Genomic DNA, 26,483 nt, shown 5'->3' with positions numbered 1-26,483 from the left:
AGTGGTGCACACAGTTAATAGCAGGCATGGTTATAAGTGATGTGAAAGGGTCTGAGCTGTTTGCAGAAGTTGGATCTTGTCTATTTGAGGGTTATTTTTGTTATCTTTCTTCCGTGTTTCCATATTTCAGTATGGAGAATAATACTGCCGGTGTTGGAGTTTTCCCCCATGTTGATCTGGCATTGTCAGGTTTACTTTTATAAATACATTTTCATTAACATCCTAAGAGGATTTTGGAAAGCAAAGAAAATGAAAACTATTCATCTTCGAGCTACTCTTGAAAAGCTTATTTTTGATGCATGCATCCCTGCAGCTGATGCTTCAGCCCCAGGTAGGTTTCTAAGTGGGCTCGTGTGTAATGTACGTGGTGTGTCACACCATCCGTCACCCTCTCACATGGGGAAGCTGATCAAGAGGGCTCTTTCCCCTCCTGCCAGCATCAGTGTTGCTCCCTCCTGTGCTCTGTGCTGATGCGTCCCCCATTTTTTAGCCTCTTAATCTTTGGATTTTCTGCCACCATTTCACTCTAGCTCCACAGCCAAGTGGTGGAAGGGAGAAGGGAGGAGAGGGCAGCTCCAGGACAGTGCCATGGGTGCTGCCAAGGGAGGGGATGCGCAGCATCTTGAGCTGTCAGAGCATACAGGGAGCAAGTATGTTGTCATATCAAAAGCAAAAAGAATACTTTCTTCTTGTGTGCTCAGTATCAATACAGATGTGTCTTTTCCTCCTCTGATGACACAAGGTTTGCCCATGTATGTTGGAAACAAATTCAGTTTCAAAAACATTTAACAGAAGCCAGAATCATAGTGAGCACGTTGTGTGGTTCCCAAGTTCAAGAATCTTCTGTAGGCTTCATAGGTAATGTTTGGTAAACAGCACCTTCTGAATCTGAAATACTTGATTTTAAAGGGGAAAAAAATCTCCCTGCCTGTAATGAGGATCATAGTCAGGAATTTAAGCAAGACCCAAAAATCTGCACATTAAAGAGAACTGAAAATGTGAATATTGCTAAAGTGGGACAATGAAAAAGAGATCTTACCACTCCAGAGAACTGGCTGAAGACAATAGAAAACAAACATTTCTCATGCTTTTTAAAGCAATGGAGTGACATAAATAGTATCCTTGCTTTCCAGATGTGTGGCTACCATTTCTGATCTTGCAGTTAAAACAGATGTTCAGGTTAAGTATTCCCTGATAATCCCATAACGTGCCCACCTGGGGGGTGTTACTGGCCACTGTGGTCATTCAGGCCACCCCGAGCTGTGGCAGTGCTGCTGCATTCCAGGAACTGATGAGGTTTTTAGGGATGAGTTACACAGCACATGTCATATGAAGGAGAAAGAGGAGATCTGTGCTCTCATCCCTCCCCAGCGCTGGGAACGTCCTATTTTATGTAAGTTCTGAACTTTCACACCAAGCTGCAGCTTGTTTTGGTCACGTTGTAGTATTATTCACAAGTGTAGCTGCTTATTCCTTGAGGAGGAGGTGTTGCTGATGCTGGCTCTCCGTGCTTTGCCAGGATCCAGCAGGGAGGGCTGGAGCGAGTCTGCTGCCTGCATAGACGCTGCCTCCCACCCTCGAGCCTCAGGTACTCGGGTACCAGTGGCAGCACAGTAAATGCACAGTGAAGATGGGCAGCCTTCTATTTGCCTGCAATGCCATGAAGAGATTGGGTTTTGTAAGAAACACAAAGTGTTCACACTGAGAGGGAAAAGGAGGGGGGAAAGGAAGCTGGGTTTTGTGCTGCATTACACAGAAGTCAGGAAAGCCTTTTGGAGCTGCAGCCTGGCATCAGTCCATCCCCTCTGCTCTTTGGTCTGCCAGAGCCAGCATCTTCACTCCCTTCAGCAATAAGGTGTTCTCTTGCATCTCTATCTTGCCATCCTCCCTCCTTTCAACAATTAATTTTCTCCTTCACCTTCTACATCTGATAAAAAATACACGATCCTGTCTCTGGTGTGAAGCATACAATAGAACCGCTGTCACTGGGGAGCTGGCTGCCGAGCCAGTATTTCCTCCCTTAAATTTCCACTTCTGTAGTATGTCTTCTCTCAGTTTGACCCTAATATGTCAACCTGAAGGCTGAGTTGGTGTGTTAGCAAAACCATGGTGTGTGCCACGTGCTTCCCGGCTGATACTGCCCTGGGAAGACCTGTATTATTCTCTTTACAGGCTTTTAGAGACAGTGGAGTTGTTCTGCAGTGTTTGTGTGTAGTAGGAGATGGTGCTGCTACATGCTCCTGTTGTGCCGGTGTAATACACGTCAGCACTTGACCAAATAAAACAGTGATGGGTCTTGTTTGTGTAGATGAGTTGAAATCTTGTCAAAATCTACCCCTGCGTAGGCAGGGGGTTGGGCTGAATATAGAGAATGAATATCTAAAGAGTGAATAATTCCTCCTTCATCACCCCACTCCTTATGGATTAACTGGTAACCACTCGGTGATGTGGTTTGCTGTAAGGGAAATGTGTGGCTGGGTTAGTGCATGTGGCAGTGTCCAAGAGTTGTCCATTGACCATTCCCAAAACACGCTCACATTCTGGCTGCCAGGCTGAGCTGGAAAATCAGCTGCGGTCATAGAATCCCAGACTGGTTTGGGTTGGAAGGCATGTTATAGCTCATCAGTTCCAACCTGCCACAGGCAGGGTCACCTTCCACTAGAGCAGGTTGCTCAATGACACAAAGACACAGAAGGAACCAATGGACTGTCTGTGCTATTGAACTTCACTTCCCATGTCCTGGGGATTGGAAATCAAGGGGAGAATTAGAGCAGGGACTTTCAGAAGATGTAATATGAAATAATTCTTATTCTGTTAAATGTAAAAGCAAACAAACAAATCAGATTCCTCCTTGATTTTGCTTGTGGCGCTCTCAAATGCTGCTAAAGGTTTAGCGAAGGGCAGAGATGTCAAGTTTAACTCTTCGCCAAAGCAGGAGAGCACATTCTCAGCTGCTGTGGTTGCGTTGGGGTGGCAGAGGGCTCCTGCACTGCTCTGCCCTCTCGGCCCTGCTGCTGCGGGGGCTCGGTTGCTTGTGCCTTATTTTGCTTCTCAAATGAAAACAAGATTTGAGAAAAATGATGAAGACATGAAATATTCATACATCACTGGAGGGAAACCACTCCCGCGTTGGAGTACTCACCCTGTTTGCCTTTGTCTCATTTTTCAGTCGTGCCAAGCTGACCTTGTGAAGGACAACGGACACAAGTATTTCCTCTCGGTTCTGGCAGACCCGTATATGCCTGTAAGGACAAGTCAGCTTCACTCTGCCTCTCCTAGCACTTGCTTAGCTTGCCTGGGCCTGCGTGGGGCTGCTCTGATGCAGCTGGTGCTACTGCAGGGCTGCCTCCCACAGCACCCTGTGCTCTGTGGGAGGGTCATCACCAAGTTAGTGGCTGGGGAAGACACTGATGAAGTGTCTCGGGTGTAACTACTGACAGGGCTGGATGATAAGAAGATTCAAGCTTCCCCCTCTCCTGTTCCTTTAATGTGCCACAGACTGCACTTAGAACAATCTCACATCTCAGCAAGCACAGGATATAGTTGTTCTCTGGCCTGTTTCCTAGCTAACAAGGAGTTGTATGTTGTTTAAGGCTGAACACAGGACGATGACAGCGTTTATCCTGGCTGTAATTGTTAACAACTACAACACAGGACAGGTGAGTCCCAGCATCCCTTTTCCTCCATTCTCTCCTGCCTCTTCTCTGCATTGTGCCTTGGCTTTGATAAACAGGTATTAAAGCACAACCCTGCCCTGGAAAACTGAACTAGAAGATTGCTTTATGTTCTTTTTGTGTGGATTAGAAGAAAGATTGACCTGGAGGTGTGACAGACACATTATGTGCTGGCACCTGGACATGGAGGTTAAGGACACAAGTCACTCAAGTACTCCTCCAGGCAGCACACTAAGAAATAGTGCCTGGTTCCTGTCAAGTGGGAGCTTGAGGGCTGTTATGAAGTTCTCGGAAAGGATATGGAGTGAGCCATAAACCCTGGGGCTCTGAAATACTCAAGGAGTATTTCCAGCAAGGGAAAAAACAGGCTTTATGCGTTACAGGAAGCATTTCTGTTACTCAGCTACTTAACCAGCTCTAGCAGTGTGTAGTTGACCTTCCCTTCACGCTGCTTCCAGATGGTATTTTATAACAAAACCAATATACAACCACCAGATAATTATTTTCTCTCGATTTCCTGTCTACTTCAGAAATAATCTCTTTTGATGATGAGGTGGGAAGCTGCCATCCGAAATAAATGGCATTGATTTGTGTTGTAGGAAGCTTGCCTTCAAGGAAACCTGATTGCTATTTGCCTGGAGCAGCTGAATGATCCACATCCTCTCCTGCGTCAGTGGGTGGCCATTTGTTTGGGCCGCATTTGGCAGAACTTTGACTCAGCCAGGTGGTGTGGGGTGAGGGACAGCGCTCACGAGAAGCTCTACAGCCTCCTCTCGGATCCCATTCCTGAGGTAAAATCCCACTTTTCAACTGAACACCACTGGAATTGTCAGAAGTGTGGCAGAGGGCTATGGAAATACTTGCAAAACCAGGGCTTCGAGAGCCTTACCATTGCGTCTGGTTCAGAGAAGGATCTCATGGCTGTTTCTTCAGGGTGATGTAAACCATAAAGGGCCTGCCAGAGAATTAACCACAGAAATGCAGGGGGAGTTCATACAGCCTGGGAATCCCGGGCTCCAAAGTTACGGAGCACCATAATTTTTGCTTACTTGCATATCAGAAGCTTGTTAAAAATGTGGTCCCGAAACACCCTGTGTGTTGCAAAAAACCCTCCGGTCTTTTTGTGCAAGCATGAGAGCTGTCCTCCTGGTATGTGTGAAAATACATCTTTAATTCAATGTGTTCTACCTTTGTGACAAACTCTCCAAGAGAGAAGTGGTTCATGTGCTGTGATTGACAGAGCCTGTCAGACCCTGGTGAAATTACATTGCTTGTGAGAGAAGTCAGCCTGGAGATAAACACCACTGCTAACGTGCATTGAGTAAAGATGAGGTTCCCCTCTACACTCAGGCTCTGTCCTGCATCCTGTGAGGGTGCTGAGGTGCTGGCACAGGGTGCCCAGAGAAGCTGTGGCTGCCCCATCCCTTGCAGTGTTCAAGGCCAGGTTGGACGGGGCTTGGAACAAGCTGCTCTAGTGGAAGGTGTCCCTGCCTGTGGCAGGGGATTGGAAGTGGATGAGCTTTAAGGTCCTTTCAACCAAAACCAGTCTGGGATTCTGTGATCCTCCACCTGCTTTCCCTGGCCCCATCTTCCCTCCATTTTATGAGCACTTGTGTGAAGGCCAGGCTGACCCATCCTTCCAGCACACCCACTCGGAGACACCGGGCAGGTGTTTCCTACTTCACAAAGCACATCCTGCAGTTACCAATTGCACCATGTCCCACTGTCTGCAGGCTCTGCCCAGGCAAGCTGTAAGATCACCAGACCATCTGATCCCTCTGTTCCTTGTTTGATCTGGCAAAGTTCATCCTTACCTGAGCTGCTCTTTTCTCCTTTGCTTTTTTGCATCATCTTCTACCTTTCTGTAAGCCCTTAGCCAAAGACTCTAGTTCAGAACTCCTATTAAAGATTCACATCCCAGCAGTAACTCCTCATCTACCTTATTGCTGTTAATTAATATTCTAGGCAACGTCAACTGGAAAAAGTACCCGTGGGAAGGTCACTGAGTATTCTGGGAAATTAAATATACTCCTGCATCTGTGAATACTTAAAACTCAGTGCTCTGCTGAATCTGTTTTGGCTTTCACTCTCCATGGGCTCCCCTTTAACCCTCACTATTTACCTGACACAGTAGTCCAGGTTTCCAGAGATGCCTTTTGTGGGGATAAAACAATCCCACTGGCAAACCTTGGGCTGGAAATGAGGGAAATACTAATGAGTGTTTGTGTCCCTCAGGTTCGCTGTGCTGCAGTCTTTGCACTGGGAACTTTTGTGGGCAACTCTGCTGAACGGACCGATCACTCCACCACCATTGACCACAACGTGGCCATGATGTTGGCCCAGCTCATCAATGATGGGAGCCCCATGGTTCGAAAGGTACGGAAGGGCTGGTGGCACAGGGGTATCAGAGCATGCATTATTTAATAGACTTTTCAATGAGCTTGACTCGTTTGGAAGTATCTGCTTTGTTGTAAAGTCTTTTAACTCCCATTCCCGCTGAGAAGTGATACACACAAGTGACACCACCAGCAGAAAGAGCAGCATCAGCCCCTGCTGTGGCTCTGCTTGGTGCTGAGCCTCATACTCGTTCATGCTCAAGGAGGTCACCAGCAGCAGCCTTCTGGGTGCTGCTTTATCCACTTGCCCTTTCTCAGTGCACATACTACAACATTCCAGAAGGAGCCTAGTAACAGGAGTAACACAAGTGGAGCATGTTGTAGTATCCAGGTGTTGACAAGATGGTTGTTGAGATTAAAATGTTTCTTCTGTTTAACAGTGGACCTCTGATTTATCTCGATTCCACTAAGCAAATGCCTGAAATAGGAGTAACAATCCCAGATTTCCATGGGAATTTAAATATCCTGTTGTTTTACTTAAAGAGAATGTGAAGACGGGTAAGGAAGAAGAGCAATTTCACTGAAGTCTTTTTCAGGTGCATAAACCTCTGAGAAGTCTTGCTGGGCTACTCTTCTCATAATGCTCTTCTTTTGATTACTGTTCTGATTGCAATATTTGACATTACAGGAGCTCAGGTTTTAAATGAAATAGTGATAGTATTGCTAGAAACATGGAGTCTGGCTGTGCTTGGGGGAAGAAAAGGGGAGGGAGCCAGAGTGCTGAGGAGAGAACCTGGGAGCTCTGTTCAGAAACAAAGTGTTGCTGCTTTTAGAGGCCATAGGGACAGTGACAGACTGCTCCAGGTTCTGGAGAATCACACTTTCTGATGTGCCTGCCATTGTACATCAATAGTGCATTAAGTAGTTTTTGACATTCTGGATTGTTCTGTGGGTGTACTTAGGTGTCCTAGTGCTTGTGTTTACTTACTGGAACATCGACACCCTGACAGTTGTCACCAGCATTGTGAGGATTAATTTCTGTTGTCTCGCTCCAGCTTTTAATCAGTTTAATTCAGAACTGCACGTCACTGTGTGCTCTTTGAGAGTCATAAATCTCTCTTTTGGAGATTAGTCCTCTGAACAGAGAGCCGCAACCAAAGCCAGCTCTCCACCTCTTCCATTTGCTATTTCCAAGAGCCTGGCACATGGTACCTAACCGATGATCTGAGCTTCACCTTCTCTACCCTCCTCTGGTAATTCAGGTTCTCAGGCTGCAGCTCTGAGAATGAACATGAAGGGACTGGTGATCCCTTGCAGGCAGCACCGTAGCTGTTGACGCTGCAGGGCATTGCGAGGCTGCGCGGTTCAGTGTAGGAGTCAAACACTGGGGCTCTTGGAGGAAGAGCTGAGCCATGGCCCCAGGGGCCTCTTGTCACACTCTGTTTCCTTCAGCTCAGAGCAGATGCAGGACAGGCTGCAGGACGAGCGCTCTGCCTGTGCAGCACAGGGAGAGGGTCAGGCTGTGCCACAGGGGCTGAGGGCACAGATCCTCAGCTCAGCTCACCACTGCTCTGCAAGAGATCCCCGCTGCGTGTGGGCATCACAGGAGCTGAGGGAGTTGGGTGCTCATCACCAGTTCAATACTTCCTGTGACACTGCATCACTTTGACAGTATTGGGCAAAATCAGAGAGCAGTGGGAGCCTGCTAAGGTATAAAAGACTTAGAATTAGATTTGAAGCAGGGCTTTCATCCCTGTGAAGTGAAGGGAGAATGATTAGTCTAGATAGCCACACAGTAACATCAATAATAATGACCATATTGTCCTATGTTTCCCTTTGTTCCATTGTTTCTGACCTGTGTAACCATAAAATACCCACTTCTCCTTTTTCCGTAGGAGCTGGTGGTGGCTTTAAGTCACCTGGTGGTTCAGTATGAGAGCAATTTCTGCACAGTTGCCTTGCAGTTCATGGAGGAAGAGAAGAATTACCCTCTCCCTTCTCCAGCGGCCCCAGGTAGGTGGTTTGAGCTCCTGTGCATTGGAAATGTATGGTCTGAAAGTGCTTGGGAACTTTTATTTAAGGAGTTTACCCAACACAATGAAATTCTTGCTGGTGGTGATTTATCAAACAGCATCGTTGCTACAAAGGTGAGTGGCACAGTGGGGAGCTCTAATGTCTGTTTAGCATTATAATATATTGCACTGCAGAAATGCATCCTCTGCTGAGTCTCCATCTAAAACACAGCTAGAGCTCACCAGCAGGCTGCAGAGACTGAACACCCTGTCAATTCAAAGGGATTCTCTTTGGACCAGGGTTGAAGTCTGTTTGTCAAAGCAGCACACAGGCTTACCAGCCTTTCCCTCCCCTCAAATATACCTGAAACTTGAGTGTCATTTTGACCCTGTGAGAAGCCTCACCACGTAACAAAGAACCAGCCTTGCTCTGTACGTTGGAAATCTTGAAGGATAATAAGACTGCTGCAATGGAAGCTTGGAGACAAGACCATGTGCTGTCTCTGCAATGAGAGGTTTAATCTCCCTATTCTGTATAACTGAATCATATTGGAAAGTAAGCTTCTCCCCATTTGTCCTTTTTGCTGCAGGAAAAAACATTACATGCAGTTATTATATTGCCTTTCCTTATCCAAAAGAATCCTGAAGTATTTATAAGTAGGATGCAGTGGAAGCAACAGCCCCACCACCATAATGCAGTTGCCTCTGCAGTGAAATAAAGCCAGTACTCTGAAGCCTGTTTGTGTATTTGGGAGTGAAAATGAGAGAGTTTGGGAAATTATAAGGTCATGGGCAAAATATGAGTTGAAAACAGGCCTGAAATTTGGTCAGGAAACCAGAATATTCAGAACACTTTTATAATGTGAAAATGTAATGAGCAGAAGCAGACAGAAGCCTGCAGATGCTGCCTACTGAATGGTGTCTGCTGCAGCAGCGGGGCCTAGCACAGTGTCTGGGCAGTGGCCCAGCAGCGACCTGGAGGGAAGAGTCATCGTGGTTGTCTGCAAGCAGTGGCAGGGCTCGGCTCACCTGGCTTGATTGGATGTGACAAAATCACAGCCTGGACAGCACAGACATGTGCTCTGTGCTGATGGTGTGTGCAGAGAATCCTTTGTCACACCTCAATCTGGTTTAGCCTAATGGGCAATGACTACATCCTGTTCATGTTGGTAGTATCTTAGTGATATATTTACTGGGAAATAACCAAAAGGTTATGGCACTTTGGTTCCATCTCCAATTGCTGGATTTTGCCTCCACAGAGGGTGGGAGTTTGACACCAGTGCGGGATGGTCCGTGCACGCCCAGGCTGAGGTCTGTCAGCTCCTACGGGAACATCCGTGCAGTTACCACCGCTCGCAACCTGAACAAGTCCTTGCAGAACCTCAGCTTGAATGAAGAATGTAAGAGACATTGCAAAATGCTTTCATTCCCCCACCCCTTGTACAAGCCAGGCAATTGCACATGCCAGACAATGCAAGCTGAAAGCAGCACTTCAGCCCAGATTGTCCAGCTGCCAGCTCCAAGGGCTTACAGGAGAAGCCCCCTCATAACTAGTTTCAATTTTCTGGTCATTAGCATTGATTTTTCGGAGTGTTTGTGGACCAAAAAGGTGCTTTGCAACTCACTAACATCCATGGATTTTTAACTGAATCTTTTCTGACCCCTTGATGCTTGCTCTGTATTTAAACATTCGGTATTTAAAAGGGGATGTTGTGGATTTGCCTACACCTTCACTGAATGTTTCAGGGTTTTAGGAAAGAGCTGTTCTACCAATGTGAAACCTGTTCTCACTAGTTCTTATTTCAGCATTTCCCTCTCTCCTTTTGGCAGCTGGAAGCTCTGTTGCGTTTTCTCCTGGGAATCTCAGCACCAGCAGCAGCGCCAGCAGCACCTTGGGCAGCCCTGAGAACGAAGAATACATCCTCTCGTTTGAGACCATTGACAAGATGAGACGAGTGAGCTCTTACTCTTCTCTGAACTCACTAATAGGTGAGTACAGACTCTGCTGCCCTTTCTTTGGCATTGCCTTTCTTCACGCACTTGCTTTCGTGGAAAGTTTGGATCTCAGCTCCTGCTGGATCTTACTCCAGCAGAATTCCTCCTAGCAGTAGAAATGTTAATTTCCTCTGTGTATTTTCTGGAAGAAGTGATGATGATTCAGCTCTCCAGAGCTGAAAGATTCTGGGATTGTAATTCCTGAGCCCCTGTGGCAGTTTAAAATCATGTGTTCATTAGAAACTTGATCAGTTTATTTGCTTTTGACTGTAGGTGATGAAATCTGATGTTCGGAAGCATGATAAGAATTCAGGGAAATTTCTCTCCATCTTAAGTTAGAATTTGACTTTTCATTTCCACTGGTGCACTCTGGTGCCTGGTTGATGGCTCATACGCATCCCACAAGAGCTTTACGGCACGGCTGGAAAACAACTGGAGTTGAGCAGGAGATGAGTGAGGGAGCCCTAGGCAAACACTGTGAGCAGTTCTCCAAAGCCTCCCTCATTCCTATTCAATCAAGAGCTCACATCCAGCTGGAAACGACAGAGCTTATAGAAGTGTTTAAAATTCATAACTCGCACAGAATCCCATTACCTCCAGCATTTGCCTGCTGAAAGCCAGGCTTTTCTCATGTACTGAAGGATCCCCATCTCCCAGCCTGCTCTCTCCTGCTCCCCAGGGAAAGGTGCGAACAGCTCCAGCCACCCTCAGTAGTGCTGTGGCTGCTGCACAGCCTGGGCTCAGGTTGACCCCTTTCCTTAAATCTTTAGTGTGCACTAAAACAGAGCTGTACAGCCAGCAGGAGCCGGGTGACTCGGAGAGGGTCCACCTGGGTCATAGACTTGTCTTGCCTGAAGTACTGTTTTGCTCTACTATGGTTTTTGGAAGGAGTAATGGTGATTTGGCTCTGCAGAAATGACTCTGCCAAGTAGTTGAGAGAGGCAGAGCAGTAAAAAGGGTGCTTTGGGCAGACTCAAACCCAAACAGAAATCTGGTCTGTAATAATAAAAGTAGACATTTCCAAGCACAGTTTCGTGCTATGTTCTGTACTTTGCATTCCCCGGGTTGATTAACTGATATTCAGGGCTTTCTTCCTCTCTGCTGATTTTAGGAACATGGTGCTAAATGGATTGTTCTGGATCGTTCTATCCACTTTTCTGGCATCATTCAATGTACTTCTTCCCACCAACTTGAGGAAAACCTCTCCATTCCTTCTCATATCACTTTACAAGCAGCTTCTTGGCCAACTACAGGCCAAGTGACCCCCTAAATGCAACATGTCCTTGTAGCCCAGGAGTGCTGTTTCCTGGCAGGCTCTTCCCTCCCTGGACACTCCTGTTACCAGAAGAGACATTTATTTCTGGCCCACATTTTCAAGCTGGCAAGAGGCAGTTTTGGTTAGTCAACAAAGACATCAGTTCCGATGGGAAGCCAAGCTAAGCTTTGCTGCTTTTTCCATACAGCTAGTCATTAATCTTGATGTCCTGGAAATTTTCAGTTTAGTTTAGTTTCAAGATAGGAAAAGGGAAGGAATTCAGATGGGGGTTTTGCATACCTTGAGGCTGATTATTCATATCCAAACTGCATGATTAAAGTCTTTGTCCTACAGAGAGCATTGCTGGAAAGATTATATTACGGAATGATCAAAGAAGGAGGAAAATAGATCTAGGAGTGATGAAATGCTGGGAATAGCTCTCTTTTCCAGCAGAGGCTGGGGGCAGAAACCAATTTGCCACGTCACAGGATCCATCCTGAAGAGCTACCTCAAAGAAACACAGCAAGAAGCTACTGCAGTGAGGATGAGGAGAGCAAGAGATGTAGGTGGACAGTGAGCCGCAGCAAGTAAGAGAGTGAGTGCTGGGACAGGTAGAGCCTCCGTCTTTATCACCAGGCTATATATTGAAATGCACAGACATAATGAGAAGTAGCTGGTCAACCAGTATTGATAAATAGGAACTTGCATAGTAGCTAAATAGAGGGATTTGAGTGGGGTTTGGAAATGGAAGCTTTGTAGGGATTGGTGCACGGACGGGAAGTTGCCAGGAGGGACAGGAACCAGCTGACTCTAGGGAGGTGCTTAGGCAACAGATATAAGGAATTGTAACTGCGCAATAAATTGTTGTTGACCCGCGTTCTGTGAATGCTCTATGTCTTGACCCTAGTTCGGAGGGAACTAGTGCTTCCGTCCCTCACCACACGAGTAGCGAGAAACTACAGAAGCTTGGTGTAGATGTTGCTCATGGTGGGCTGCTTTCATGTTGGCTATGACAGCCCTGATCCATGGATGGAGCTGCTCTGTGAAGGAACCTTCTTTTTCCTAATGAGTTTCTTCTGGTCTCTGCTGGAACATGAAAAAGCTCAGGCTTGGCTGCTTGAATGGGGTCAGAGCCTGCAGGAGTCCCTTTGTACGGCCCTGTGCAGAGAGAGCAGCTTACAGCCTGCTGAGGCTGCAAAAGAAGTGCTGATTTAGTGTTCGTGTCGGGAATGGCCTGTGTCAACTGCTGAAGTAGAGTTCAGGGAGCAATCAGGATTTCAGACATTCCATCTAAGTAGCTCTCACAGGACCTTCTGTGTCACTTGTGGGAAGTGGAGGATGCACATTTACAAAGCAGGTGGGATTAGTGTTGATGGGAGGCAGATACCTGAGTCCTTGGGTACTGTTTGGTCTGAAGGATTTCAACTGTGTTTCGCGGCATTTCAGCCTGAAGCTGCTCTTCCCTGCAGGCACAGGAGCTGGTCAGGTTTTGCTGCTGTGCTGGGTGGGAACAGACTGACCTTCTGGTAGAGATGGATGCTTAAAATCACTGCAGTGATTTTTTACAGGGGATTGAAAAGAAATGCTGCCAAAGCCTGGCAAAGCAAGAAGGATAAATAAACCCATTAGCATTCGTTTTTGCATCCAGCATGGTTCTACCCTTAGTCTACTCAGTGACCTGGCCACAGGACCTCAGCCAGGTCCTGTCCTCGGGGCGCTGCATGGTGCTTGCTGCTGAATTGAACTTTGCATGTGCAAAGAAAATCAAAGTCACTGGTGAAAGCAGGCAATTTATTTTTGACATTCTTAGCAGAGAGGAATCATTCTGTAAACGTAAATCTATGCTGCAAGGTCCATTTAACTGGCTTGGAATCAGTCTGACTAATTACAGAGCTGTCTGCTTGGATTAACTCCCCGTCCCCCTTGCTCGGCTCTTTGTTTGCGTCTTGTGAATGTTTTTTTGCATTCTAGTCCCTTCCATGAAATCAAGCTGCTGTTCCTGCTGCCACCTCTGCTGCCTTCCATTATCCCACTGACGTGTGCTCAGGTTTTCACAGGAGCTGTGTTAGATGCGTCCCTCGGCTGAATCGATGTAATGAGCAGCACTAACCGTGGGGGGAGGATGGCAGAAGAAAGGCCCAGTCCTTGGAGCACCGGCTCAGAGCCCGGGATGCCTTTGTAGAAATTCCCTCTGTTCTTTTCAGAGGCTGCGGGTGCATGAGGAATTGCACTGGCGCAGTTCTGCTTTCACCTGGTTTTTCCATGACGCTCAGATGTATAAAAAATGGTCTTGTTTTCCCATCGTGACTGCGTCACGAATGAGGTGGTATCTGAGACACTGGAAAATCCGATGGGTACCCTCTTGCTCTCCCTTTGCCTCCCTTTCCTTTCATTCTTTCAAGGGCTTTAAAAGAAATCAGTCCGTGCAGATTTCCCATTGGTCCTTATCTAGCTCGGCACAGGACCACATGTGGGAGGCAGAGCTCTGAGCAAACCTCCAATGTCATTACCTGGCTGCCGCTTCAGTGGTGGTGGGTTTTTTTCCTCCCACGGTTTGTAGCACTTTATCACTCTCCCTCTCTTGTTCTTTATCCTTCCCGCTCCACTTTTTCTTTCCCTGGTAATAGACACTTCCAGGATGAACATGGCAACTGCAAAAATAAAACCCAAATGGTCAGAGCCTGGAGGAGACAAGCTTTATATCACCATCCTTTAGTGTTGGGAGGCCTAACCCCTCTTCCAAGCAGGGACTTACTTTATTGTGTACTGGTATTGTCTTTATTTAAACATGGATAAAGAGCTTCTGAAAAAGGCAGTGACTTTTGTCTGATGTGACCAAAGCCAAAACATGAACTGGGATCTGCACCATTCAGTTCTGCTCAGCTCATGTGTGCCTTGATTTTGTCTCCTTTGGCCTTTGTCCTCTGCTGGCATGAACCAAATGGGACAGATCAGTGCCTGTTGACTCTGCTGTGTCTTGACAGTTGTTACTGCTTTTTCAGGTTATCTCCTTCTTCATTTCGTCTGGTTGGATTTAGCATTGTGGTATCATGATCAGGCCCCGTATCTCACCAGTGTGGGGAAGGTTAGGGTTAGCTATACAGGTCTGTGGTGTAGGCAGCCCCCACCTTCAAATGGTCCCATCAGAAATCTTTGTGATATTTCTGCATGAAATTCAGTCAGCGGCACCGCTTGGAAAGTCCTTTGGAAGTCGGCTGAGTAAGAGACCCTTTTCCTTGCAGGTCAGCTGAGAGGATGGAGCTGGGTTATTGCCTTTGTGTTTCAGAGTGCTTGGTCACACACTGGGGAATTTTTCTGGCACAAGAAAGGCTCCCTTGGCTGACAAGGACAAGCATGTGAAGTGCAGCATCTATACTCCTTGCTACCTGCTTTCTTCAGCCAGATTTAAATCTGGGCTGTCCAAGTCTCTTTTCTGTGGGTTTGAGCATTGGGTTTAGCAGCTATACCAGGTGAGAAGCTGCTTGCTGACCAAGGAGCCCTTTTTTTCCTAACTTAACATTTTATATTTAGATGCCTCCAGAAACATGAAAGGAAATGCAGTAACAGCTTGATCTGTCATTTGCCATTGATTGTGACTCATCTGAAATCCCTGTTTCAGTTCCCTTTTTTGTTAGTGCGGCCACTTCAGTATTGTCCACATGGCTCAACCCCCAGCCGAAGGTGTCACAACCGCTGGGCACTGCAAGGGCTGGAGGAAAGAACAGCTTAAAGATTCACCTAAAAGCAGCAGCCGAAAATGTTCACAGAATTGTGTCAGTTGTGGCAAATACTTACTAATTTGATCGGTACTTTGAATCTGTCAGTCCCTTCTGCTGAAATACCAAGCACCAGATATTCTCATTCGGTGACAAATGGAGGGCTTGATACAAATGTCAATAGGAAAGACTGAGTTGCACTTTCTGCTTCACAAAGGTGCCGGTGCTACAGCTTTGGTTTTAACATTTACCTGTTTAGTAACCTTGTAGAATATATAAAACCCTGAATGTTGAAGGTGAGTATTAATGCTTAAACTAGCAATCAAAATAACAATACAAATACAGGCCAGGAACTGTGGGTTTATACTGGTTAGTATTTTAGGTCAGGAAGCTCAAAGACATGATCCGTTTGTCCTTTCCAGCCCAGAAAAGGAGCAGTTTGATGGAAGCTGATTGAAGGTAGCCTTTAATTTATTTGGCTTCCTCCCAGTTTCATTTTACAAGCCCTTGCAGAGTTCACAAAGACAGAACATGGAGATGAAGCACCCACGGAGGGTGTTTTTGAGCTCTTCTCTTGATGTTTTCTTAGATGTCATTGTGATGCTTGCAGTTCTAATGAGTTTTCTCACATAAGATCAAAGCATTTGAGTCGATGGATTGTCACGTGCTGCAGGGCTTTGTTTTTTGTTTTGTGTTTTGTTATCTTAGGTGTGAGTTTCAACAGTGTTTATACCCAGATCTGGAGAGTGCTCCTTCACCTGGCTGCTGACCCCTACCCCGATGTCTCCGACCTGGCCATGAAGGTTCTCAACAGTATTGCCTACAAGGTATGTCCTCTGTGTTTGTGTGTGGCCATGAGGTTTTGTATGTTAATTTTCTTCATGCTTAGGCAAAGTGTAGGCAGACTGAGCTGAATGGGTTCTCTGGAGGGCTCTGCCCAGTTCAGCCTGGATCTGTTGCAGAAGGAGTTTTTAATGTTTCAAGATGATAAAACCTCATATGAACTCTTGATCAGGTAAAAGAAATCAATGGGGGAGGGCCTGGGGTTGGTTTAGGGTATGAGTCAGTTGCAGAGCTTAGTCAGTAGGTCTTGTTTAGAAGTCTACTTATCTAGATCAGTCCCTGGGAGAAACCTTAAATATACCTCATTCAATTATCCGTTTGCAAACTGATTTAGATTATGCAAGTGGGACTGGCCTGCAGACTGAAGCCACAACGGCTCTCCAACCCAGGTGAACTAGTACATGTGAGTCAGCATGCAGACACCCCTGCCACTACTCACCTCTTCAACCCAGGCCTAATCCACCTAAACCACCATCCTCATCACATTTCATCCTCCGAGGGTGACAAGATGTCCCTGGAGGCTGCCGTCACAGCTGATTCAGAATTGCCAGCCTGGGGAGCTATAGAAGCACCCTCACCTTCCACCTCAAACAAAGCACCAGGCCACCCCAGAACATCTTCTCACCAGCTGCCTCTCTCCTCCTGCCCCAATCGGTGGTGTTGGAAAGCTGACTGAGCGCAGTCCTCCCCACATGCTTTCTGGTTGCTCCAGCATCAAGTCCATGAGCCATTGCAATGCAAGATGACTTCTCTTACTGATGATTTCCAGTCAGTAATCCTAAATCTTCACACGTGGGCTTCTCAGCCGAAGTTGCAGTAAGAGATGCCAGCCTTGTGCACTACCATTTAATTGCCTTAGAGATTCTTGCTTTTAAGTCTAGTTTTCTATTGAGAAAAGAGTGGTTTATTTGAACTCTTTATACTTGTCAGTGAGTGGTGAAGTCTGGGGTTTGGGAGAGAGAATTATCTTAACAGTGGAGCAATGAGGTCAGCCCTTCACTGATGATATGGGTGTACAACAAAGTACTGTCAGGCTGGAGATGCCAATCTAAGGTGAATAAGGAAAGGACAGGATTCTGCTCTCTGCTCTAGATACATGGAATTATTTCACTTTTGTATGTTTGAGGGTCTTGACAAAATGAAATGTTACTGCTACTGTGGGATTAAAGGGATATAAAAAGGATCCAGATCTGCTTTTGCTGTGTTAAATACTTTTCCAGGACTTAGCTCCTCACTAGTGGAAGGAGATGTCTCAGTGTTAACACAGATGCTGCCATGCCCTGCAGTGCCTCCACTAGCACTGTGTAGGTCTGCTTAACCAGCAGGACTCCTGAGCACTGTGTTGTGGTACCCACAGTGAATGTTATGGTTGATTTGGTAAATTCTGTGTTGATTCTGACAAGTTTGGTCCTAAACATCTCAGTATTGGATGGAGTCCAAAGGCTCGAGTGTTGGGTATCCTGCATCTCATGCTCTGCTTCCCAGTTAGCTGCTGTGTTCCTGGCTTTCTTAGGCAACAGCTCTTCAAATGGTTTTGCAAAACGAGAAAAGAAACATTCCCATTTACAAAGGTTCTTACCTGGACATGCTTCAGTGAGCAAAACTTACTTGTTCTTCTCTGTCTTAGTCATAAGATCCATAAGGAAAGTATTTAAACACGCAGTTTGGGCAGCTGACTATATTGTGGGTTCACTGCTCTGCGCTTTGTGATACCGTGGGCTTTGCTCTTGCCAGTGCACCCTGGCTTAGGTGGCTTCTGAAAAGGCTTCTTTTGCTTTAAAAACCCCAACAAACCAAGCAAACCTATTAAGAGCCCATCAAAATGGAAGTGAAGGCTTCAGATCCCAGGTTATGATCTGGCCTTTATTCATTTCGTTATGGACAAAGCTCCCGCAGTGAGCAGCACTGCCAGGGTTTCCAGCCTGAGCTCCTGCTCTGCTGGTGTGAGCACAGACCCGTTATCCTTCCCTGATGCATAGGATAATAATGCAAATTATGAACAATTAAATTTTTGCTCACTGTATCCTGAGGCCTTTCCTTCATGCTAATGGAGCTTTGCTGGATGTACGAGAGAGCAGCCCGGGTGCTGCTCACGGGCCCTGGGGTCCTCTGGAGCCAGTGCCAACAGTGAATTTTCCATTCTCTTGTTTGAATTTTGTCACTGAATAAAACCAAAAGGTGATTTTCTTGCTTAAAACAAAAATACTGCTTCAGGTAAAGTAAAGTACTTGAATGACAGTGTTCCAGTACCTGAAGGGGGCCGGCAAGAAAGCCGGAGAGGGGCTACGGGCAAGGGCCTGTAGGGACAGGCCAAGGGGAATGGCTTTAACCTGCCAGAGGGGAGACTGAGATTAGCTCTTAGGCAGAAGCTCTTCCCTGTGAGGGTGCTGAGGCGCTGGCCCAGGGTGCCCAGAGAAGCTGTGGCTGCCCCATCCCTGGCAGTGTTCAAGGCCAGGTTGGACACAGGGGCTTGGAGCAAGCTGCTCTAGTGGAAGGGGTCCCTGCCCATGGCAGGGGTTGGAGCTGGATGAGCTTTAAGGTCCCTTCCAACCCAAACCATTCCATGAATATTTTAGGGGTTTAAACCTTTTGTTCTAATTATTAAAAGATTCAGAGAACAAGGCTTTATTTTGAAGCTTGGACAGCGCCAGTTCTCCGATGGTACCACAAGTGAAGTGCAGTCTGTCCGGCACTGCCTGTTACTCCTGTGCTCCTCAGCCAGCAGCCCTGAACACATGAGCTGGGGGCTTAAACCCCTGGCTGGGGTCAGTGAACTGCAGCTCCCGTTTCAGTGCCCTGAACATTCAGCTCAGAACGCTGCCAAGCTCAGCACTTTGAGGCTTTATGCTTTTACACCTGTTTTGTGATAGGCAGGTGTTTGTCATGTAGCTGGGCTGCCCGGATGGGTGATCAGACAGCACGTTGAGAGCAGTGTGAGTAAATGCTGCTACGCTTTTTGATCCCCTGCAGTGAAAAGTGAGGCCTGTGCTGTGAGCTCCATGACTGTGCAAGTAAGTGTTCAGGCTATGAGTCTGCATCTGTGCAATAGTTATTTGTGAGGCACAGCATGAATTTCAAGCACAGTTTTTGTTTTCAAATGCGATCAGTCCTATTCTGTTTCTTTAATGGAGCTGTGAATATAGATCTTCATCTGCGGGAGAGCTCCCATGCTTTTTAAATAGGGGGATGTCTTTCCAAGCAGCCGGTGAGTAGGTTGCACAGGCATGGAGGCTTCCTGGATGTGAACTGCACCGTGGTATCTCATGGGCTGATCAGCTGCCACCAGCTCCCTCACAGACTGTGGCTGTGTTGTGGTTTATATTTATGGTGCAGGTTGGGATGGTGCAACTCTCATTCCCAGCCAGAGCTTTTAAAAGATCCAAAGCATGCTTTTTTGTGTGTACGAAAACAAACAAGGAGCCAGTAATCAATGTTGGCCTTTTGAGACTTCCTGAAATCACAAATAGTTAAGGGAAGTTGGCTTCCTCCCAGGCTGCTTCATCCAGCTGCTTTTAATGGAAGGTTGAGGCTGGATTATCAGATCCTGTAATTGTTTAGGTTGGAAAAGACCTTTAAGATCGTCGAGTCCAACCATTAACCCAGCACTGCCCAGCCCACCACTAACCCGTGTCCCCAAGCACCACATCTACACGTCTGTTAAATCCCACCAGGGATGGCGGCTCCACCACTGCCCCAGGCAGCCTGTTCCAGTGCTTGACAGCCCTTTAGTGAAGACACTTTCCCTAATATTCAATGTAAACCTCCCTGACACAACTTCAGGTTGTTTCCTCTCATCTTATTGCTTGTTACTTGAGAGATGAGACTGAACCCCCTCACTAAGGATCACAGCTCTGAGTTGCGAGGTGTGAGGAAGGGCTGGTTGCTGAAGGGGAACCCCTGGGCTTCCTCCCTGCCCCGTGGCACCTTGGTTTGAGATGCTGGCACAGGTAGCAGGCTGCAGCTGATGCAGGGAAGAGGTTTATGTGTTAGTCAGAGCTGTTTCCCCGTCACAAAAGGGTACTTTGTGGTTAAGTGTTTTCTGCCTAAAAAAGAAGAAATCATCTTACGTGTTGAGAGCTGCAGGGGGGCTTTTTTCATACACATTTTAAACACCCCCACACAGTGATGAGATGCTTTAACTGCGCATAGCCCCTGGTGTGCCCGTGTGCCATGACGCACCGCGCCTGGCACTGACTCGGGGCTCCTCAGGACTCTCTGTGTTTTCTCTCCAGGCGACGGTAAATGCTCGCCCCCAGCGCATCCTCGACACTTCCTCGCTGACTCAGTCCGCCCCTGCCAGCCCCACCAACAAGGGCATGCACATCCACCAAGTTGGGTAAGCAGCAGCATTGCTTCAGGATGCTTTTGCCTTAGGGATTTAAGTGTTCCTGGCCGGTCACCAGGAGCCATCATGGTTGAACATGGCAACATCTGGGTAACCCCTTGGTTTAGTACTGTAGGGTATCCAGAAACAAAAACTATGGGGAAAGGCAGAGAGTTTCTTCAGTTTTTCTTTTCAGGACAAGAGTAACAAGCTGCTCTAATTATCTGAAGATGAACTGAAAGGATGGGCTAACTCCTGCTGGTTTTACTGGTCCACTCTGCCTCTGTGGTTCCCAAAGTTCCCATTGAAGCCTGATCTGTATCTTCTGCCCTTTCAGCTGACGAAAGCCAGGGTTATCTGATGATCAACAAGCCGTGTCTAAACTGCAGGGAAATTGGGATAATGGTATGGGCAAAGTTAGGATTAGAAAGTTGGATTATTTCCCAAAACCTACTCTCCAAGAGCAAACACCACACTTCAGGTCATAGAATTCCAGACTGGTCTGTGTTGGAAGGATCTTTAAAGCTCATCCAGTTCCAACCCCTGCCACAGTCAGGGACACCTTCCACTGGAGCAGCTTGCTCCAACCCCTGTGTCCAGCCTGGCCTTGAACACTGCCAGGGGTGGGGCAGCTGCAGCTTCTCTGGGCACTCTGTGCCAGGGCCAAACTGGATGTAGCAGCCCTGTAGCCAGTGTGCACCAGTAAGATTCAGAGTTGGAATGAAGGGCCCAGGCCTGCACAGTGATGGTTTCTGGTTTTATAATGTAACTGTGCCAGAAGATAAATCCCAATTCACGTGTAAATTAAAATGCTTTTCTGTGGGCTCGCAGGACTTCCAGCCTCCCCAGTGAAGTATAAATCTTGTAAGAAGAAACAAAGTAAAAGTGACTTAATTCACATGCAAGGGTCTCATGTCCAGGGATACCTGAATCCTTTTGTTCTCTTTGATCTTTAGAGGGTCACCTCCAACCACTAGTACAAGCAGCTCCAGCCTGACCAACGATGTGACAAAGCAGCCGGTCAGTCGGGACATGGCCTCTGTCAGACCTGCCAACGTCGGCAGCGTGGGGGTGCAGTACACTCCCCACTCCCACCAGTTCCCCAGGACAAGGAAGATGTTTGACAAAGGGCCAGAGCAGGTAAAGAGTGTTCCCTTTCGGATCCAACTGCTTCCCACTCCGTGGGCTTTGTGGCATGTTCTGTTCTTTGTAGTTTATTTCCACGTCCCTCCTGTTTGCTTTGAGCTGCTGTTAACTCCAGAGCAGCTCCTTCTAACCAGTAAAATAAAAATTGATTTATTTTGTTTCTTCAGGATAAATGTTGTTTGATAGCTTCTGATAGGGCATTATTCACTCCTGCTACTAAGAAATGTTTAATCACAGTTGATTGCTAATTCTTTCACAGACATTTGTCTGCCTGAGTGATAGCACAGAGTCAGACCCGTGACCCTCAGACACTTTTCTCTCCAACCTGAGCAAATCAGGAGGAGAGGAGGAAAAAGGGGAGATTCCTCTTCCTTTAATGTGCAAACCAGCATTCCTCTAGCAAGACTAATAGGTGCTTCTGCACCTTCTTCCCAGCAGCCTGTACCTGCTCTGTGTTTAGCAGCCCTTCTTCACTATGGACGATGGAGACTAAGAATACCAAAGCTCCTCATGGGTCGCTCTGCTGGAAAGGAGTTGGTAGGTTAAGAGCTGGGAGCCCCTCTGGGAGGAACAGCAACTCCTCCTTCCAGCAGAGCAAGCCAACAGGGCTTTTGCATACTTTTTGCATACCTTTTAGCATTCGAAAGGTTCATCAGGTACTGGGCAGCTTTCTGTTCCCAGAAGCTTGAAGGGCTGATGTGGTGCCAAGTAGAGCAATCAGTCAGATTTTAGAACGCACAAACGGTGTGAATGTCACCTTCAGATGACTCGTGTCAGGTGAAGACGTTGTTGAGTCCAAGCACACTTGGACGTGCTTGTGGCAATCACTTGAAGACAGAGGCTGTTCCCCGTTGGTGGTCAGTGGTGTTGAGGATTCAGCCATCTGGCAGGAGTTTTGTGTCACCCTCTCCCTCTGCTTCAGCACATTTCCAGGATTTTCCTGGTGCTGGCTCTGTGGATGAGAGGAAACTGAAAAGGCAGCAGGTCAGCTCTCCTGCTGTGCTAATGCATGAAGCAGATGGAGGGAGGACATTGACCCTCCTCTTCTCCCTTGCAGTACAATAGAAAGGACTCTGTAATATTCTTCTTCCTTGGGAGATAATTCTCCATGAGAACAGTTCTCTCCATGGGAGGTTACTCTTCCATGGGAGGCTGAGGTGTGTGCACCACACTGCACCAGACAAGCGAACAGTGCAGCTTTTAGGTGCTCTGAGTCCTGAGCAGTAACTGCCCTTCACTTACATTGGCATTTCTGCCTTTCCTTAATGAGTGCTCTCATGGAAGCCTCTGGATGTGGAGGGTCAGTTCTGTGAAGAAGAAAATGTTGAAGCCTTTTCATGAACACCTTCACTTCCCATGGGAATGGCAGCTGGGATCATACTTTGTTTTCTCTTTGGGTGTCTTGTGCTTTGTAACATCCTCATCCCACACCTGCCCTTGGTGTGACGCTGTGTCTGGCTCTGCTTTATCCTGAATCATCTTCACTACTCCACTGTTTCTCATGCCAGATGCTTAGGAGACTGTGAGGAAACTCATCCTGGGACCTCAATTTGATGATGCACTGATGCTTCAGACCTGATTCGTACGCTGGCCTGGTTATGCCTTGTGCTGTGCAGATGAGGGAATCTGTACATCTTCAGAGAGCTAACGTAGTGACAGATTTTAATGCTAGATGTACAGAATTGCATCTCCTTGGGAATGTCTTTGAGCTTTTTCTGCCTGGTGACGTGTTGAAGGCAACCTGGGTATTGCTGTGTGTGCATGTTGGTGTGTGCATGGCAGGGACGGGAGCTGATGTCCTGTTCTCTCTCTGGGCAGACCACTGACGACGCCGATGACACCGTTGGGCACAAAAGTTTCATTTCGGCCACAGTGCAGACGGGGTTTTGTGACTGGAGTGCCAAGTATTTTGCTCAGCCGGTCATGAAGGTAACACTTTGTTTCCTCTGTGCATGCTTTGTGAGTCGCAGCACCACAGCTCCTGAGAAGTGCTGCTGTCCTGAGCAAGGGCTAGGGCCTTTCCGAAGTCTTTTTCCCTTCGTTTTCCTTCAGTCTGGGGAGGGAAAGGAATGGACTCAGGTACATCATGCTGCTCTGGGGAGCTACGTGACCCCTGTCCTTGTGAAGTGAGAGGGAAGAGCTCACCAAGAGTTAGTGGCAGATGGGGCAGAGGTGTATTTCTAGGGAAAGAGCTCAGAACAAAACCCTGAACCCCATGGGGGATGTTCCAGAAAGAACGTAGCAGTGAGGGGAGGTTCTGTAGTTGGCCCAGATCCACCAGTTTTGCACGGTTGCAGGTGGCATGGCAGAGTTGTTCCATTTGCAATGTGCTTGTCTGTGTAGTGAAAATTGTATTAGAGTAACAATGCGTAGATTTTTTTTTACATAAATAAATGGAGTGAGGAAGGTTCTTTATTCCAGAAAGGGCTGCGAGGGGCTGGGGGAGGAGAGATGCTGGTTTCTGTGTGACATCCTGGCTGAAGGCCCCATAATCCCAGTGGCACAGGACGTATCCTATGCCTGAAGCCAGCCTTGGCTCTGTGCTCACGTGTGACGGCAGAGCACGGCTCTGCTTATGGGCACCCTGTGTAGACATCTTCAACTTAAAAAGGAGAAAAGGGGAATGATGGGACATGCACAGGAGTACCTGTGGGGAGATTTGGAAGCATTGTTGTTGGGTTTTGAAGTTAAACATTAAAGTGCTACTATGGCGAAGAATGAGGGTGGGAATGACAGGTCCTCACTGAGCTCTTCTTATAAGCGAGTGTGTTCTGGTGACTAAATTGGCTTTATCCGAAGTGAGAGGTACACCAAAGCCTTGTTCTAGAGGAAAACCAGCCCAGAGCTCTTGAGAGATGGACAAAGATCATCAGTGACTGGAAGGTGAAACTGTTAAATTCCCAGAATCTTTCAGCCAAAGATCAGGTTTCAGTTTTAAGTATGAAATCAAAACAAGCAGTAAATCTTCCCTTATTACACGCAGACACGATAAGGCAAGGCTCCAGGTACCCTGGGAGTCAAGCAGCACAAACTGTAACGGAACTTTCAGCTTCATTTCTTGGAGGTATTGCAATTTCTGTGAATAATAATAATGCACAGCTGGTATTAATGCCATTACCTGAGCAACTCCACAGCAGATGTTTGCATCCAAGCACTGATACCTAAATCTTACTAATGAAGAAATAGTACATTTTATGTGCTGCCTCATCCAAGAATTGCCGCTGCGCCATCCATTACCACTCCTCCACTCTTCAGGCATGTGGGATCGTTTGGGAGGTAATTGCCCCTAAGAACATCAGAAAAGTAGTTACATGGCAGCCGGGTTCTGAGCAGCTTTGATTTCTTTAGAGAATCACCAGGAGGAAAGACGAGATGGTGAAGAGATTGCCTGGCACTTCCGGAGCTGCACAGGGAATCAGTTCCCTTCTGATACCATTACAAGAAAAATTCACCAGGACACATGCCTGGCCCGCGGGGCTTGGTGCTGGGTCAGGCTTCCAACCAAGGCTTCTCTCATCAAGATGAGTTTTGGTGTTTTGATTCAAGCCCAGCAGAGTACAGGAGGAGGAGGATGGTGTTCTGTCTCTTAGTTCTTATTAAAAACATTTGTCTGCTTTCTAAGGAAAGCTCTTTCCAGTGAAGAGGGGTGTTTTATTAAGGAAGTAAATCATGGTAGACAGCACTTCAGGCTCTGTCGTATGTAGGTGGGGAGCTCCGTGTGTGTGTTTACTTCATGTGCATAAAATGGAGGAAGTTACTTTAAGGACAAAATGTGGAGCATTCCTGTACTAACTCACAGGAGCCAGGGAGGGGGAGTCATGGAAATCAAGGTGTCCCTGCGCCCCAGTGGGTGCCAGGGTGTTCAGTGTCTCACTGTGAGAGCTAAGGTACTGCAGGGTACACCCCTGTGCATCCTGCATGTGCATCCCACATGTGCTGGGACCTCTCTCTTAATCATTTGCTAGCATAGCAGGAGTAGCAGTAGCCTGTAAGACAGTGATGGTTCCATTAATAGTTTCCCAAGTGTTTGCATTTGGAAATACTCACTGACTGGGATTGAGGTTTCAGAGCACAGACTGTCCTCAACAGGGAATTTAGGTGAAGTTTGAGCAAAACAAAATCCATGTTTCCTAGTAAGACAGGGAAGAGAATTGATTTCCCCATTACTTCTGTAAAGCAGCTTTAAGAGGCTAAGTGGAGAAAACGTGTGTGTTATCCTGTCCTAACAGGGGATTATATGTAATGTCCTCATTGGAGTGGGTGTGTGTGCAAGGGGCAGGAAGGAGTCCCTCTGTGAGGGACTTTGATTGCTGCTTGTGTAACGGGGCAGGAACATGGGGGTTGGCTGGGTTTCTGCAGAGTACTCCTTTCCTAGAATCCCTGTTCCTGCAGCAACAAGGAACAAACAGCCCTTGGCTGGTGGCTGCTGTCATTTGGGAACCCCAGGAAAAAGGCAAAGAGTAAAGGCTACCACGTCCTGATGGCAAAAGATTACACTGATGTTTAATTTCAGCACTTCATTTGGAGATGCTGCCTACCATCATAAACAGGGAAAGACAAGACAACTCTCCCTGTAATGAATAAACATAAATGACTGTGAGTGCATCTTAGTCATATTTAATTTATTAATTTAGTTTTGCTTCATGGACCTTGCTCTGAGAATGCTTTCACTGGAAAGATTGAGGGATTAATTTCCAGTGTAAATCCCTGGCTCAGTTTCAAGCCATCTACCAAATTGGATTTATTTATTATCTAATCAAATAAACAGAGAAGGGAAACGCTGCATTGTGAATGCTCCGTGTGCAGGAAGAGCAGGTACCTACCCCAGGTCTGCTCCCTGCAGTCTGTCCTCTTCCTGAAAGCTCCTGTGGCAAAGGCTGCTCTGCTCACCACAGGCGGTCCTGGCTGGGGAGGCACAGGAAAGCCTTGTTGCCAGCTGTCAGGAAGCCCTGAGCCGAGGAGAGCGGGAGCCAGCATCTGTTATTTCCAGGACTGGCAGAACATGCAAGCAGGAGCTGCTGAGGATCCTGGAAGGTGAGAATTACATAAGAAACCCTTCCTGATAAATCCCTGCCTTAACTCCAGCGCTGTGTCTTGGCCGGTGTTCAAAGCCCTGATAGAGAACTGAGCCTTGGGCAATTGCTGCAATAACCTCAACCAGGGAAGAACTGATGTACCACTG

The 26,483-nt window shown here is 47.1% G+C and overlaps 1 protein-coding gene across 2 annotated transcripts in view; it reads left to right on the top strand.

Annotated features, from left to right (window-relative positions):
* Positions 1–26,483, top strand: part of RPTOR (regulatory associated protein of MTOR complex 1) — a gene marked incomplete at its 5' end in the record, with an annotated part of 112,971 nt that overhangs the window by 62,557 nt on the left and 23,931 nt on the right. The window contains 11 exons of one of the 2 annotated variants that reach the window (XM_080629282.1): positions 3,170–3,244; positions 3,594–3,659; positions 4,274–4,465; positions 5,910–6,050; positions 7,906–8,023; positions 9,282–9,422; positions 9,853–10,011; positions 15,697–15,815; positions 20,064–20,167; positions 21,112–21,295; positions 23,120–23,230. In XM_080629282.1, the coding sequence (XP_080485408.1) occupies positions 3,170–3,244; positions 3,594–3,659; positions 4,274–4,465; positions 5,910–6,050; positions 7,906–8,023; positions 9,282–9,422; positions 9,853–10,011; positions 15,697–15,815; positions 20,064–20,167; positions 21,112–21,295; positions 23,120–23,230 (1,410 nt within the window). The remainder of the gene's footprint in view (positions 1–3,169; positions 3,245–3,593; positions 3,660–4,273; positions 4,466–5,909; positions 6,051–7,905; positions 8,024–9,281; positions 9,423–9,852; positions 10,012–15,696; positions 15,816–20,063; positions 20,168–21,111; positions 21,296–23,119; positions 23,231–26,483) is intronic. The other variant, XM_080629283.1, reaches the window with a different exon arrangement.

This window comes from Psittacula echo, assembly GCF_963264785.1.
Source record: "Psittacula echo genome assembly, chromosome: 14".
In the NCBI taxonomy this organism is placed as follows: Eukaryota; Metazoa; Chordata; class Aves; order Psittaciformes; family Psittacidae; genus Psittacula; species Psittacula echo.
This window is presented reverse-complemented; position numbering and strand designations above follow the sequence as displayed.